At 48.4% G+C, this 15583-nt stretch overlaps 2 protein-coding genes across 2 annotated transcripts in view; one reads left to right on the forward strand and one right to left on the reverse strand.

Moving 5' to 3' along the window:
* Window positions 1–2325, forward strand: part of CCDC51 (coiled-coil domain containing 51) — a 58244-nt gene extending 55919 nt beyond the window's left edge. The window contains exons 2-3 of the mRNA XM_068125948.2: window positions 833–997; window positions 1167–2325. Of these exons, the coding sequence (XP_067982049.1) occupies window positions 833–997; window positions 1167–1700 (699 nt within the window). The 3' untranslated portion in view covers window positions 1701–2325. The remainder of the gene's footprint in view (window positions 1–832; window positions 998–1166) is intronic.
* A 10266-nt stretch (window positions 2326–12591) lies between these two features.
* CCT3 (chaperonin containing TCP1 subunit 3) overlaps window positions 12592–15583 on the reverse strand; it is a 48369-nt gene continuing 45377 nt past the window's right edge. Inside the window, exons 12-14 of the mRNA XM_068127688.2 lie at window positions 15275–15520; window positions 14989–15120; window positions 12592–13303 (exon numbers count right to left, since the gene is read on the reverse strand). Coding sequence (XP_067983789.2) covers window positions 13193–13303; window positions 14989–15120; window positions 15275–15520 — 489 coding nt within the window. The 3' untranslated portion in view covers window positions 12592–13192. The remainder of the gene's footprint in view (window positions 13304–14988; window positions 15121–15274; window positions 15521–15583) is intronic.

A 15583-nucleotide genomic window follows, 5' to 3' on the forward strand; every position in this document is an offset into this window, starting at 1 on the left:
ATCCTTTATTGTAATGAATGCGTTGGAACGCTTGCTCGGTGTGTATATGCAGTTACCTCTGGCATCGAAAGTGGATGGAGGTTATATTTTCCACTGTTTGTCCGTCTGTGAGTAGGATATCTCAAACTTGGTGGACAGGTTGGGTGTGTGACAATGACGAAACGATGAAATTCATGCTCTTCACCAAGTGATTCTTCACCATTGATAGAGCCAAAAACGATATGTACATCATGGTATTTGAAAAAGTTGTGGACAAATTCAGACAAAACCTGGTGGATGAGTTGGCTAAGCAACAAGATAAGCCGAATAGATTTTGGTTCAGGTCCAGATCCAGATCCAGATCCGGCCTATGAGTGGGATACAAAACAAACTGTTCAGCCTCGCAGAGGTGTGCGCTCTACCGAGTGTCCTTATAGCTTTCCTGAAGTTTTTCTGTCCACTCAATAACCCATTGTTGATCACCTGGGTTTCTAATCATGTTCACTATAATTGAGTGGTAGCCTTATTCATCTCATCTGATTGTTCAGCATTTGATTACACAAACCTGGTTTTCGGCTCTGCCAGGGTCCTTGTGTGGTGTAAACTAAAACAGCACCAATCCTTGACTATACCTACTTTCAACAGACCAGAATGTAAATTTCACCACACACACACACACACACACACACACACACACACACACACACACACACACACACACACACACACACACACACACACACACACACCATTGTATTGTATGAGCAAGGTTGCGCTCTGGGCATCTTCACTATGTGAACATTTTGTGCTGAATCAGGGCAATGAAACGCTTCTTGTCCCGTGTGAACGATAGGCCGAGGAGCTCTTCCTGTCGACGCGGCAGGCCGTGCGTGACTCCCGAGAGCAGGTGGACGCACAGATGGCACGTGTACGAGAAGCCCGTGAGAGACTGGAGCGCGTGCCGCGAGAGGACACGCGCTTTTTGGAACTCGCCACGCAAGAGCACCACCTGTTGCAGGTCTGCATTCTCCAAGATGTCATTTTTTGAAAAGGTCTTTTCTTCGTTTACCATCCCAGTACTACTGCTGTGGTTTATGGAAAAAGTTGTGAACATGTCTCCATTTTCCAGAGAAAACCTTTATGAATTTAATGAGCAGTGGATGTGTCTTGGCTCTGCTTCTTTCCAGGAGGAGCACCAATTAAGGAAAGTGCATGCCAAGACGGAGGAGACGGAACGGGAGGCGTTTGTCTGGTTCTCTGTCGCAGTTCAAGATGCTCACGCCAAGGAGCGCACACGGGCAGAGCGCACCAAGCACTGGTCCATCGTTGGTTCGTTGACCGGTGCGATTCTCGGCTTGTTTGGCTCGGCCTACCTCAATCGCTTGCGGCTTCGTGAGCTGCATATGATCGTCAGACAAGGATCTCCTGGACCTGTGGGTTACCAGGAGAACTTGGAAGGCTTCATGAGGCAACAAACTGAATGCCAGAAGAGGATAGAGGAAACGCTACATGGCTTGCAGAGTGGCATTGCTACAAAATCTCCCAATCAGGAAATCATGATGCAGGAAATCAAGGATGTGTTCAAAGATGTGCTCATTTCTTCAAGTATGGCGGAACCGAATAACACGGCCACGGCCGTAAGGGATTCCGTACTCATCACGGCCACCACCGCTGGGCTATTTGGGATTGGCCTGATCCTATATTTCTTGTCAAGACAGTAGAACATCCTGGACATTATGGGTTGATGTTGCACAGCAAAACCTGTAGTTGTGGTTACATTTTACAGCAAACAACCACATCATTCCAAAATGCTTATTTGTATATACGGTGGGGTCGCAACAAAACCTACGACACACATTTTGCTCGAAATTTGTTCTCACCTTGAACTCGTCTTCGTCATCTTCATTCATCCCTCCTAAGGTACATTACAAAGAGCAAGTCTCGCCAAAATGGAGAAGATTGTGTCGAGTAAAAAAAGAAAACATCGATGGCCTATTTATGTTATTTTAATAAAACCACCCCCACCCTTCTCAAAATTTCCCTTATGTATCCATCTTGTTCACCCCTTGCGTTCTGCCTTACCCCTGATCATGACCTGTATCCATCGTGTCTGTGTACCTTCTCTCTCCTCCCTGCTATTGGTGTTTCCCCTGTCCACTGCTGCTCCCTTTGCTATGTTGTATCCTGATGTATGCTGTGCCCTAGCTTTTCCATGAGCCTCGATCATGTATTAAACGAGTGCAAAGCGACCATCGCCAATGTGCCTCCGCGTACTCCCTGCCCGTAACACAAAGATGCCCTCGTTTACTGTCGTAAAAATAAACAAGTTTGATTTAAATCCCTTCAGTTGTTCTCACGTATCACATTTTTACCAGACATGATAGGTTTCACATCGATCGGTGAAGCGGTTTCGGAGGTTTTTTTTTTTGGTTTTTTTAATATCGGCTTTCAAGCTAATATGGCTGCCAAATCACGTGACATATGACCTTAAAAAATGTACACTTTGCATATGTATGGGACAGGGATCACGTTTGTGAAGTTTCGTGTTGATCGGATAAGGTTCGTTTTTCTATCCAAGATGGCTTGCAAACCACATGACCGACATCATTTTCAAACTATATGCAGCAGCGGGTGTTAGATGTCACATCGATAGAGTAAGCGGTTTGATACAATTATTTTATATTTTCCTTCAATCCAATATGGCTGCCACACCATGTGACCAATGATGTTTTCGTGATCATTTTTTAATCGCCATGCCTCGTCAATGACACACGTAAAGTTTCGAATCAATCGATTTGGTGGTTTGGGAGATGTTTTTTAAAGGTTTGATTAAATCCAATATGGTTGCCAAACCATGTGACCTATGATGTCATAAATTTAATATTTCAATACAAATGGGTCATAGATCATATGCATGCAATTTCAGATTTTTAGGATAAGGCATTCGATGAAAACATTTATGGCTGGTATACCACTTCACCTATGATGTCATCATTATCATGCTTTTGTTCCCTTTTGGGAGAACTTGACAATGGGACAAGTTTCAAATTTTTCCATTCAGCAGTTTTTGAGAAATATTTTTTTAATTATTTGTGTTTAATCCAAGATGTCTGCCATTCCACGTAACCAATGACATCACAATTATGGAAGCATTCTACATGGGTGCCACTTCTACCCTGAAAGTTTCGTCTCAATCGGACATGTGGTTGCTGAGAAAAACGAGGTTTAGCCTGTACGCACGGATAACCCGAACACAATGCCTCCGACCACCGTCGGGGCGGAAGTATAAAATAATTAATGGGGGATGATTGCATCACAAGTGGTGGATGAAAACAACTGGCTCCAAACACACATCAGTGATTGGGAAAATAAGATTGTAACCTTCAGATATGTGATAAGGTAGAAAGGATGATGGGGAGGGAGGGGACAGATGTGGTGGGGTGTAGGTGGAGGGGGCAACATCAGAGGAAAGGTGGCAAACAGGCCCCATACCTGTACGATGAAGGGACACGTCCTGTGCCTCCTGTTGAAGCCATTTTCTTTTTACAAGCACAAGAACAAACTAATTTAATGTTCATGTTCTTGCTTAGTGGTTACATCTCACATGACGATGTCTGCAAACATTTAGAAAAAACTGACGATAATCAAACAATAATTGATTTGCACTCCTGGCGTCAGGAAGGGCATCCGGCCATAAAAACATTGCCTCAAACAGGGAACCATGATTGTCATGGGGCCCGCAAGGCTAACCCCTGCTCTAGCGGGGAAAATGGCCTTAAAACGATCATTCATTCCAGCTTGTAATGAATCCCAAGTAGCCAGCTTGGGATCCTACGATCCTGGGTTCAAATCTTCGCGGTTAGGGTGCCGACTTGGGATCCTGAGTTCAAATCTTAGCGGATAGGGTGCCGGCTTGGGATCCTCGGATCCTGGGTTCAAATCTTAGCGGTTAGGGTGCCGGCTTGGGATCCTAGGATCCTGGGTTCAAATATTAGTGGTTAGGGTGCCGGCTTGGGATCCTAGGATCCTGGGTTCAAATATTAGTGGTTAGGGTGCCGGCTTGGGAACCTAGGATCCTGGGTTCAAATCTTAGCAGTTAGGCTGCCGGCTTGGGATCCTAGGATCCTGAGTTCAAATCTTAGCGGTTAGGGTGCCGGCTTGGGATCCTAGGATCCCGAGTTCAAATCTTAGCGGTAAGGGTGCCAGCTTGGGATCCGAGGATCCTGGGTTCAAATCTTAGCGGTTAGGGTGCCGCCTTGGGATCCCAGGATCCTGGGTTCAAATCTTAGCGGTTAGGGTGGCGGCTTGGTATCCTGGGTTCAAATCTTAGCGGTTAGGGTGCCGGCTTGGGATCCTAGGATCCTGAGTTCAAATCTTAGCGGTTAGGGTGCCGGCTTGGGATCCTAGGATCCTGAGTTCAAATCTTAGCGGTTAGGGTGCCGGCTTGGGTTCCTAGGATCCTGGGTTCAAATCTTAGCGGTTAGGGTGCCGGCTTGAGATCCTAGGATCCTGGGTTCAAATATTAGCGGTTAGGGTGCGAGCTTGGGATCCTAGGATCCTGGGTTTAAATATTAGCAGTTAGGATGCTAGCTTGGCATCCTAGGATCCCGAGTTCAAATCTTAGCGGTTAGGGTGCTAGTTTGGGATCCTAGGATCCTGGGTTCAAATCCTAGCGGTTAGGGTGCCGGCTTGGGATCCTGGGTTCAAATCTTAGCGGTTAGGGTGCCGGCTTGGGATCCTAGGATCCTGGGTTCAAATCCTAGCGGTTAGGGTGCCGGCTTGGGATCCTGGGTTCAAATCTTAGCGGTTAGGGTGCCGGCTTGGGATCCTAGGATCCTGGGTTCAAATCCTAGCGGTTAGGGTGCCGGCTTGGGATCCTGGGTTCAAATCCTAGCGGTTAGGGTGCCGGCTTGGGATCCTAGGATCCCGAGTTCAAATCTTAGCGGTAAGGGTGCCAGCTTGGGATCCGAGGATCCTGGGTTCAAATCTTAGCGGTTAGGGTGCCGCCTTGGGATCCCAGGATCCTGGGTTCAAATCTTAGCGGTTAGGGTGCCGGCTTGGGATCCTAGGATCCTGGGTTCAAATATTAGTGGTTAGGGTGCCGGCTTGGGATCCTAGGATCCTGGGTTCAAATATACACAAAGAATTAAGTTAAGCACCCCTACACAACGAATTAAGGTAAGCACCCCCTAATATATATTCTTTGTGTATATGTATACATTGGCATATATTCTAAGGTATGTGAGATCAAATAATGATTGGTATGACATTAGCAATTTATCCATTGATGAAATGCAGATGAGTGCACTCATCTGTGACGCCCATCGCTCGTGCAGCACGTGTTATCATCCACGTGGTCGTGATTTTCTGTAAATGCACTATCATCACGGGTTATTGCAAGTCACGCCTGAGCTCGTGTGGGGGTTACATGGTCATTTTCTCGTAATGGTGGCTCGTAGACGGTTGTCGGACGGAGAACGATGGCGGATAATAGGCATGATCGAGTCCGGAATGTCCAGAAAAGCTGTAGCTCGAACGTTTGGTTACCACCATTCGGTGATCAGTCGGTTGGTGCAGAAACACCAGGAAACGGATGCGGTGAAGGACCGCCCAAGGTCTGGAAGACCTCGCGTGACAACAGTCCGCCAAGATAGAGCGCTTTTGAGACTGGTGCGACGATATCCCTTCGCCTCGAACCATTTCCTGAAGGACAACTGGCTGCCCAACAGAAGGCTATGTCACCGTACCGTGAGGAACCGCCTGAAATCGGCCGGTTTAAGGTCAAGACGAGTGATCAAGCGTCCAAGGCTACTCGAACGACATCAGAGGGAGCGTTTGGCATGGTGCCTAGCGCGACGTGGATGGAACATCCGGTCTTGGAGGCGAGTTCATTGGTCGGATGAAAGCCGGTTCTTGCTGTACGTGACAGATGGGCGTGTTCGGGTGTGGCGCCACAAAAACACCGCGTATGCACCTAAAAACATTCAACCAACGGTACCCTTTGGTGGTGGCTCGATTATGGTCTGGGGATGCTTCTCCCATGACTGTAAGTTGGACCTGATAACTGTGCGAGGTAACCTCAACGGAGAGCGATATGCCGAGGAAATCCTGAATACCACCGTAATCCCGCACTTCGATGACCACACCCTCGCCAGCAGACCCATCTTCATGGATGACAACGCCAGGCCTCACCGTGCGAGACGCGTCCGAGCCTTGCTGGAGCAAGGTGCTGTGACAACCATCCCCTGGCCTGCGTACAGTCCTGACCTGAACCCCCTCGAGCACGTTTGGGACATGTTGGGACGACAACTTGCGAAGATGGTCCCTCCAATAGCCAATCTGGATGAATTGGAACGTGCATTACATCGGGAATGGAACAACCTGCCACAGCAACGCATACGACGGCTTACAGGGTCTATGAGACGTAGGGTTGAGTCAGTGATCCGATCACGTGGGTCCTACACACGTTATTGACGCAAAGATCGCTAGAGGTCTTCTCAGAACAATGACTGTACGTTAGAAAACATAAACGTCATCCACACTGTCCGTGGTGGACCTATAGCTCCATACTTAAATTGAGGTGAAAATATGCCTAAAATTCCCAAAAAATTTCACCTTAAATTATTCAGAATAAAATATTGAAAACGGCATGATTGTTATGTTTTTATGTGACCATAATATCACTTCTCCAGAAAATATAGCAATATCATGGGTATATTACACTGTTTTGACGACAACAAACTTGTAATGTGCGAGGTTGTAAAAAAACGGGGGGGGTGCTTCACTTAATTCTTTGTGTATATTAGTGGTTAGGGTGCCGGCTTGGGAACCTAAGATCCTGGGTTCAAATCTTAGCAGTTAGGCTGCCGGCTTGGGATCCTAGGATCCTGAGTTCAAATCTTAGCGGTTAGGGTGCCGGCTTGGGATCCTAGGATCCCGAGTTCAAATCTTAGCGGTAAGGGTGCCAGCTTGGGATCCGAGGATCCTGGGTTCAAATCTTAGCGGTTAGGGTGGCGGCTTGGTATCCTGGGTTCAAATCTTAGCGGTTAGGGTGCCGGCTTGGGATCCTAGGATCCTGAGTTCAAATCTTAGCGGTTAGGGTGCCGGCTTGAGATCCTAGGATCCTGGGTTCAAATATTAGCGGTTAGGGTGCGAGCTTGGGATCCTAGGATCCTGGGTTTAAATCTTAGCAGTTAGGATGCTAGCTTGGCATCCTAGGATCCCGAGTTCAAATCTTAGCGGTTAGGGTGCTAGTTTGGGATCCTAGGATCCTGGGTTCAAATCCTAGCGGTTAGGGTGCTGGCTTGGGATCCTGGGATCAAATCTTAGCGGTTAGGGTGCCGGCTTGGGATCCCAGGATCCTGGGTTCAAATCCTAGCGGTTAGGGTGCCGGCTTGGGATCCTGGGTTCAAATCTTAGCGGTTAGGGTGCCGCCTTGGGATCCCAGGATCCTGGGTTCAAATCCTAGCGGTTAGGGTGCCGGCTTGGGATCCTGGGTTCAAATCCTAGCGGTTAGGGTGCTGGCTTGGGATCCTGGGTTCAAATCCTAGCGGTTAGGGTGCCGGCTTGGGATCCTAGGATCCCGAGTTCAAATCTTAGCGGTAAGGGTGCCAGCTTGGGATCCGAGGATCCTGGGTTCAAATCTTAGCGGTTAGGGTGCCGCCTTGGGATCCCAGGATCCTGGGTTCAAATCTTAGCGGTTAGGGTGGCGGCTTGGTATCCTGGGTTCAAATCTTAGCGGTTAGGGTGCCGGCTTGGGATCCTAGGATCCTGAGTTCAAATCTTAGCGGTTAGGGTGCCGGCTTGGGTTCCTAGGATCCTGGGTTCAAATCTTAGCGGTTAGGGTGCCGGCTTGAGATCCTAGGATCCTGGGTTCAAATATTAGCGGTAAGGGTGCGAGCTTGGGATCCTAGGATCCTGGGTTTAAATCTTAGCAGTTAGGATGCTAGCTTGGCATCCTAGGATCCCGAGTTCAAATCTTAGCGGTTAGGGTGCTAGTTTGGGATCCTAGGATCCTGGGTTCAAATCCTAGCGGTTAGGGTGCTGGCTTGGGATCCTGGGATCAAATCTTAGCGGTTAGGGTGCCGGCTTGGGATCCTAGGATCCTGGGTTCAAATCCTAGCGGTTAGGGTGCCGGCTTGGGATCCTGGGTTCAAATCTTAGCGGTTAGGGTGCCGGCTTGGGATCCTAGGATCCTGGGTTCAAATCCTAGCGGTTAGGGTGCCGGCTTGGGATCCTGGGTTCAAATCCTAGCAGTTAGGGTGCCGGCTTGGGATCCTAGGATCCCGAGTTCAAATCTTAGCGGTAAGGGTGCCAGCTTGGGATCCGAGGATCCTGGGTTCAAATCTTAGCGGTTAGGGTGCCGCCTTGGGATCCCAGGATCCTGGGTTCAAATCTTAGCGGTTAGGGTGGCGGCTTGGTATCCTGGGTTCAAATCTTAGCGGTTAGGGTGCCGGCTTGGGATCCTAGGATCCTGAGTTCAAATCTTAGCGGTTAGGGTGCCGGCTTGGGTTCCTAGGATCCTGGGTTCAAATCTTAGCGGTTAGGGTGCCGGCTTGAGATCCTAGGATCCTGGGTTCAAATATTAGCGGTTAGGGTGCGAGCTTGGGATCCTAGGATCCTGGGTTTAAATCTTAGCAGTTAGGATGCTAGCTTGGCATCCTAGGATCCCGAGTTCAAATCTTAGCGGTTAGGGTGCTAGTTTGGGATCCTAGGATCCTGGGTTCAAATCCTAGCGGTTAGGGTGCCGGCTTGGGATCCTGGGTTCAAATCGTAGCGGTTCGGGTGCCGGCTTGGGATCCTAGGATCTTGGGTTCAAATCTTAGCGGTTAGGGTGCCGGCTTCGGATCCTGCGTTCAAATCTTAGCGGTTAGGGTGCCGGCTCGGGATCCTGGGTTCAAATCTTAGCAGTTAGGGTGCCAGCTTGGGATCCTAGGATCCTGGGTTCAAATCTTACGGGTTCGGGTGCTCGCTTGGGATCCGAGGATCCTGGGTTCAAATCTTAGCGGTTAGGGTGCTAGCTTGGGATCCAAGGATCCTGGGTTCAAATCCTAGCGGTTAGGGTGCCGGCTTGGGATCCTGGGTTCAAATCTTAGCGGTTAGGGTGCTAGCTTGGGATCCTAGGATCCTGGGTTCAAATCTTAGGGGTTAGGGTGCTCGCTTGGGATCCGAGGATCCTGGGTTCAAATCTTAGCGGTTAGGGTGCTAGCTTCGGATCCTAGGATCCTGAGTTCAAATCTTAGCGGTTAGGGTGCTAGCTTGGGATCCTAACTTAGCGGTTAGGGTGCCGGCTTGGGATCTTGGGTTCAAATCTTAGCGGTTAGGGTGCCGGCTTGGGATCCTAGGTTCAAATCTTAGCGGTTAGGGTGCCGGCTTGGGATCCTAGGATCCTGGGTTCAAATCTTAGCGGTTAGGGTGCTAGCTTGGGATCCTAGGATCCTGGGTTCAAATCTTAGGGGTTAGGGTGCTCGCTTGGGATCCGAGGATCCTGGGTTCAAATCTTAGCGGTTAGGGTGCTTGCTTCGGATCCTAGGATCCTGAGTTCAAATCTTAGCGGTGAGGGTGCTCGCTTGGGATCCTAACTTAGCGGTTCGGGTGCCGGCTTGGGATCCTGGGTTCAAATCTTAGCGGTTAGGGTGCCGGCTTGGGATCCCAGGATCCTGGGTTCAAATCTTAGTGGTTAGGGTGCGGGCTTGGGATCCTGGGTTCAAATCGTAGCGGTTCGGGTGCCGGCTTGGGATCCTCGGATCTTGGGTTCAAATCTTAGCGGTTAGGGTGCCGGCTTCGGATCCTGCGTTCAAATCTTAGCGGTTAGGGTGCCGGCTCGGGATCCTGGGTTCAAATCTTAGCAGTTAGGGTGCCGGCTTGGGATCCTAGGATCAAATCTTAGGGGTTAGGGTGCTCGCTTGGGATCCGAGGATCCTGGGTTCAAATCCTAGCGGTTAGGGTGCCGGCTTGGGATCCTGGGTTCAAATCTTAGCGGTTAGGGTGCTAGCTTGGGATCCTAGGATCCTGGGTTCAAATCTTAGGGGTTAGGGTGCTCGCTTGGGATCCGAGGATCCTGGGTTCAAATCTTAGCGGTTAGGGTGCCAGCTTCGGATCCTAGGATCCTGAGTTCAAATCTTAGCGGTTAGGGTGCTAGCTTGGGATCCTAACTTAGCGGTTAGGGTGCCGGCTTGGGATCTTGGGTTCAAATCTTAGCGGTTAGGGATCCTGGGTTCAAATCTTAGCGGTTAGGGTGCCGGCTTGGGATCCTAGGATCCTGGGTTCAAATCTTAGCGGTTAGGGTGCTAGCTTGGGATCCTAGGATCCTGGGTTCAAATCTTAGGGGTTAGGGTGCTCGCTTGGGATCCGAGGATCCTGGGTTCAAATCTTAGCGGTTAGGGTGCTTGCTTCGGATCCTAGGATCCTGAGTTCAAATCTTAGCGGTGAGGGTGCTAGCTTGGGATCCTAACTTAGCGGTTAGGGTGCCGGCTTGGGATCCTGGGTTCAAATCTTAGCGGTTAGGGTGCCGGCTTGGGATCCTGGGTTCAAATCATAGCGGTTAGGGTGCCGGCTTGGGATCCTAGGATCCTGGGTTCAAATCTTAGCGGTTAGGGTGCCGGCTTGGGATCCTAGGATCCTGGGTTCAAATCTTAGCGGTTCGGGTGCCGGCTTGGGATCCTGGGTTCAAATCTTAGCGGTTAGGGTGCCGCCTTGGGATCCCAGGTTCAAATCTTAGTGGTTAGGGTGCGGGCTTGGGATCCTGGGTTCAAATCGTAGCGGTTCGGGTGCCGGCTTGGGATCCTAGGATCTTGGGTTCAAATCTTAGCGGTTAGGGTGCCGGCTTCGGATCCTGCGTTCAAATCTTAGCGGTTAGGGTGCCGGCTCGGGATCCTGGGTTCAAATCTTAGCAGTTAGGGTGCCGGCTTGGGATCCCAGAATCCTGGGTTCAAATCTTAGCGGTTCGGGTGCTGGCTTTGGATCAACTCACTACCTCACACCATCAGAGACTCCTCCTCACTCACCACATTCAAAACATCACTCAAGACCCACCTTTTCAACACTGCATTCAACATTTAACCCACAGCATTTAACCCCTGACTATCTCTTCTCCTTCTTCCTTTTGCTTTGATTATTTACCTATTGATTTTTGTCTTTTTGCACTTGTTTTTTGTACTCTGTCAAAGCGCCTTTGGGCTTCTTGAAAAGCGCTATCTATCTATAATTCCAGTAATCTCTGTCTGTCTGTCTGTACGTCTGTACGTTTGTTTGTTTGTCTGTGACCGCTGTTTCTCGACAACCACGGGTCCGATATACTTTTAACTTGCCAGGTATATTGCTGGGGACCCGAGGATGTGCCTTTTCAAGGTTTCATATTAATCGGACAATTACTTACCGAGCTATGTCCAAAAAACGATTCAACCAATCAGAGAGCAGCGAACGATCGCGTGTGCCGAACGTGGCGGGCACACTCTGCCTCGGATGGCACATTTGACAGCGTATTCATTTATTTCACGTTTGCAAACTATGTTGGCGTTAAACTATGTTTTACAACTAATAAAAACGAATTTGCGATTCATTCGCTTTCCTGCGCGTTTGTGCACGCGATGGCGATTTCTTTACCAAACTCCGGAAGCCGTTCGCTTTGGACCAAACCATTGCATGTAAATAGAGGGGGGGGATTGTCACCACTCGCAAGCCGTTCGCTTTGGACCAAACCATTTCATGTAAATAGAGGGGGGGGATATAATTTTAGATATAGATATAGTACGGGCATGCCCTAGTATAAAAGAAATGTATTATTATTATTAAAGGTGGTACTACCACTACCTCTTATGTGGTAAGAAAAGAAAAAAAACAAAAATAAAAGACAAGCAGTGCTCGGTTTCTGAGTTTCACTTGTCTCTCAAAGGAATGATTAACAGGCCAGTCGTGCTCGAGCTATTCACAGGTGTGAAAGTCCCACAAACCATGCACCTGAAAACTGCCGCCTCAGACCTTTTCAGTCACTGCAGATGTTTCATGTCCCAACTGCATTGCACTACAAATCAAGCATCACGTGTGCAAACATGTCAGTTAAAAGGGGGTTACGTAATAGTTACGTTTACAGGGCCTATTGCAGGCCTGTGCCACTTAGTTCCCTGCTAGGATAACTCAAAGGTGTACAACCCACCTTTGCCGTCACACCTGGGTTGAAACCTCGACCCTTTCACCATGCTATTTTTCATTATTGTTTAGTCATTAGAGGACTGTGCCACTGATGTAATGCCCTCGAAGTTAGGACAGCAATTTGTTCATGGTGCCAGCGATAGCTCACCTACTGGATACCGTGGGATCTGTAACGTCCAACAACTGACGTCGGACAAGACGGGAATTCCACGTCCATCCGAGGGACAGCAAGCAAACTGATGAATCACCGTGCCTCTGAAACACTGGGACGGGATTCCAACCCCGGCTAGAGGCTTTGAGGCGAGTGCTGCCAGGCCAGAGACCCATGGTGCTTTTCCTAGAGATGAGAGACAGCCAGATCCAACTCGCTACAACCTTCCCCAACATCTGCTCAAGCCAACCATTCGTATTCCAAGATTAGCCATTGTTATCCATTATTCCAATTTAAAAACTTCACAGACCTTGCTTCATATAGTTTAATTGGTGGAAAAGGAAAAGTGGGGAGGGGGAAGGGGCGGGGGTGGGGAGCCTGGCACATCACCTACTTCCTGCTCTTCCTGCACCAGTCCAATTAATTTAAACCACTTAACAAAAACTACATGCTCATCGGAACGATTCTTCACTGCTGTGCATGAGGAATATACGAGCAGGCCCATTGTCCCATTGTTCTTCAATCAGACATTGCAGACGCCCAGCTTAAAGAAGCTGTTGTGCTCAACGTGGAATAGAAACCAAATTGAAGGCCTTCATGTAAACCTGGCATTCTGGAACATTACAGAGTCACAATGGTTTCCAATCTGCGACAACCTTCCCCGCAAGTTCAACGACAACACAGTTAGTCCGCTGCATCACTTCAAAGACGAGATTTCGACAATATTGCTCAATAACCGTCGGAACTGAGGGAAAACAATGGAACAAAGTAATAAAATAGAATAAATGTCAGGGGACAAAACAGGCAGGAAGCGAAGTTGAAAGATGTCAAAAGCAACAGGTATTTTGATTCAACTGAAGAATGGAGGAAAATAACAGGATCAGGATAACAGATTCTGGAGAAAAACGAGGATTAGTCTTTGTCATCTCTGTCGGACGGCACAGCTGCTCCTTCTCCTTCGTCCCCCTTCACCTTCTTTGAGCCAGACACGATGGCGTCGATGCGCAGCAGCATGACAGCAGTCTGTGGTAGGGGGCAGCACGGAGAGGAACGGGGGCAAACGCACAGGATCACTCGTACTGTCGAGGTTTGCCCAGCATTTTGACTCAAATTGAAAACTGGAATCCACAAATAAAATCCACCATCGAATCCACAAATAAAATCCACCATCGAATCCACAAATAAAATCCACCATCGAATCCACAAATAAAATCCACCATCGAATCCACAAATAAAATCCACCATCGAATCCACAAATAAAATCCACCATCGAATCCACAAAATAAAATCCACCATCGAATCCACAAAATAAAATCCACCATCAAATCCACAAAATAAAACCCTGTACGAATGTCACAATTGGTATTTTCCATGTCTCGTCTTCATACGAGGCCGGAAGGTCGGCCGAGACTTGGAGGGACACACACTCACCTCTGAGCTGTCTAGCCTGACTGGTTTGAATCCTGACTCAGCTATAAACTGTCGTTTCACAGGCAGGACGATTCATCAGTGTCCGACGTCCATTGGATGGCCGGTAAACTGGACGTCCCGTCTGCTCACATTCATTGTTGGACGTTATAAATCCCGCGGTGTCCTTCGCAAAGAGAAAGCAAGTCATCGCCTGCATCCTCACTGAACAAATTACATGTTCGCACCCTCACTGAACAAATTACATGTTCACCACTCACTGAACAAATTACATGTTCGCATCCTCACTGAACAAATTACATGTTCGCACCCTCACTGAACAAATTACATGTTCGCATCCTCACTGAACAAATTACATGTTCGCATCCTCACTGAACAAATTACATGTTCGCATCCTCACTGAACAAATTACATGTTCGCACCCTCACTGAACAAATTACATGTTCGCATCCTCACTGAACAAATTACATGTTCGCATCCTCACTGAACAAATTACATGTTCGCACCCTCACTGAACAAATTACATGTTCGCACCCTCACTGAACAAATTACATGTTCGCATCCTCACTGAACAAATTACATGTTCGCATCCTCACTGAACAAATTACATGTTCGCATCCTCACTGAACAAATTACATGTTCGCACCCTCACTGAACAAATTACATGTTCGCCACTCACTGAACAAATTACATGTTCGCACCCTCACTGAACAAATTACATGTTCCCACCCTTACTGAACAAATTACATGTTCGCACCCTCACTGAACAAATTACATGTTCACCACTCACTGAACAAATTACATGTTCACCACTCACTGAACAAATTACATGTTCCCACCCTCACTGAACAAATTACATGTTTGCATCCTCACTCAACAAATTACATGTTCGCACCCTCACTCAACAAATTACATGTTCCCACCCTTACTGAACAAATTACATGTTCCCACCCTTACTGAACAAATTACATGTTCCCACCCTTACTGAACAAATTACATGTTCCCACCCTTACTGAACAAATTACATGTTCCCACCCTTACTGAACAAATTACATGTTCCTACCCTTACTGAACAAATTACATGTTCCCACCCTGACTTCCAGTGCCAGAGTGGTGACTCGCCCAGGATTGTAATCCGAGCCTTAGAAACCGCTTTGGCAGAACCGCCGCTCTGTATAGCGCACGCTACGTGATATGGTCTCTCCCTGTCTGACCACAAGTATTTCCAACGTTTGGTGGAACCTGTCAATGTGTCACCGTGACTGTGCAAATGGTCTCACTTCCAAAGCGCTCTTAAAACTCTGGCTCTTGACAACAAATGGGTCCCAAACACCCAGCTCCTTCATATCCGCAAGGGCGCCGGTCTCTCCATTCACTCCCCACGTCTGGCAGCCTTCTTGCGTGTGTTTAGCCTAACAGGAAGGAAGGAGAAAACATGGAACACAAATAGGTCATGGATTATCTGCAAAAGACATGGAGGGCGATGAATAATCAAACCAAAATATGAACCGCGAGGAATGTAATGGTGCAACAAGTCTATTCGGGACATCTTCACAGAGGCCTCACCCTAAGTGCCGTTAACTGTCGGATGGCATTAGCTCCACAGTTCTGCACAAGTGTACGTGGGATGACCTCGAGCGCACCAGCCACGGCACGGTATGGGCCTTGCTCGACTCCGGGCAGGGCCTTGGCTCTCTGGGCGAGCGCACGTGACACCGCCATCTCGGTGGCACCACCGCCTGGAACCAAGCGTGGGTCCAGTATCATGTTACGTGTCACCTGCATTGCGTCCTGTAGATTGCGTTCCAGCTCCTATCGAGAAGTAATCAAGAAAAGAGCCATGAAAAGCATACATGTTTACTTCACTGCCCACGT

The sequence above is a fragment of the Myxine glutinosa genome, chromosome 10, assembly GCF_964187855.1.
Source record: "Myxine glutinosa chromosome 10, kmMyxGlut1.1, whole genome shotgun sequence".
NCBI lineage: Eukaryota > Metazoa > Chordata > Myxini > Myxiniformes > Myxinidae > Myxine > Myxine glutinosa.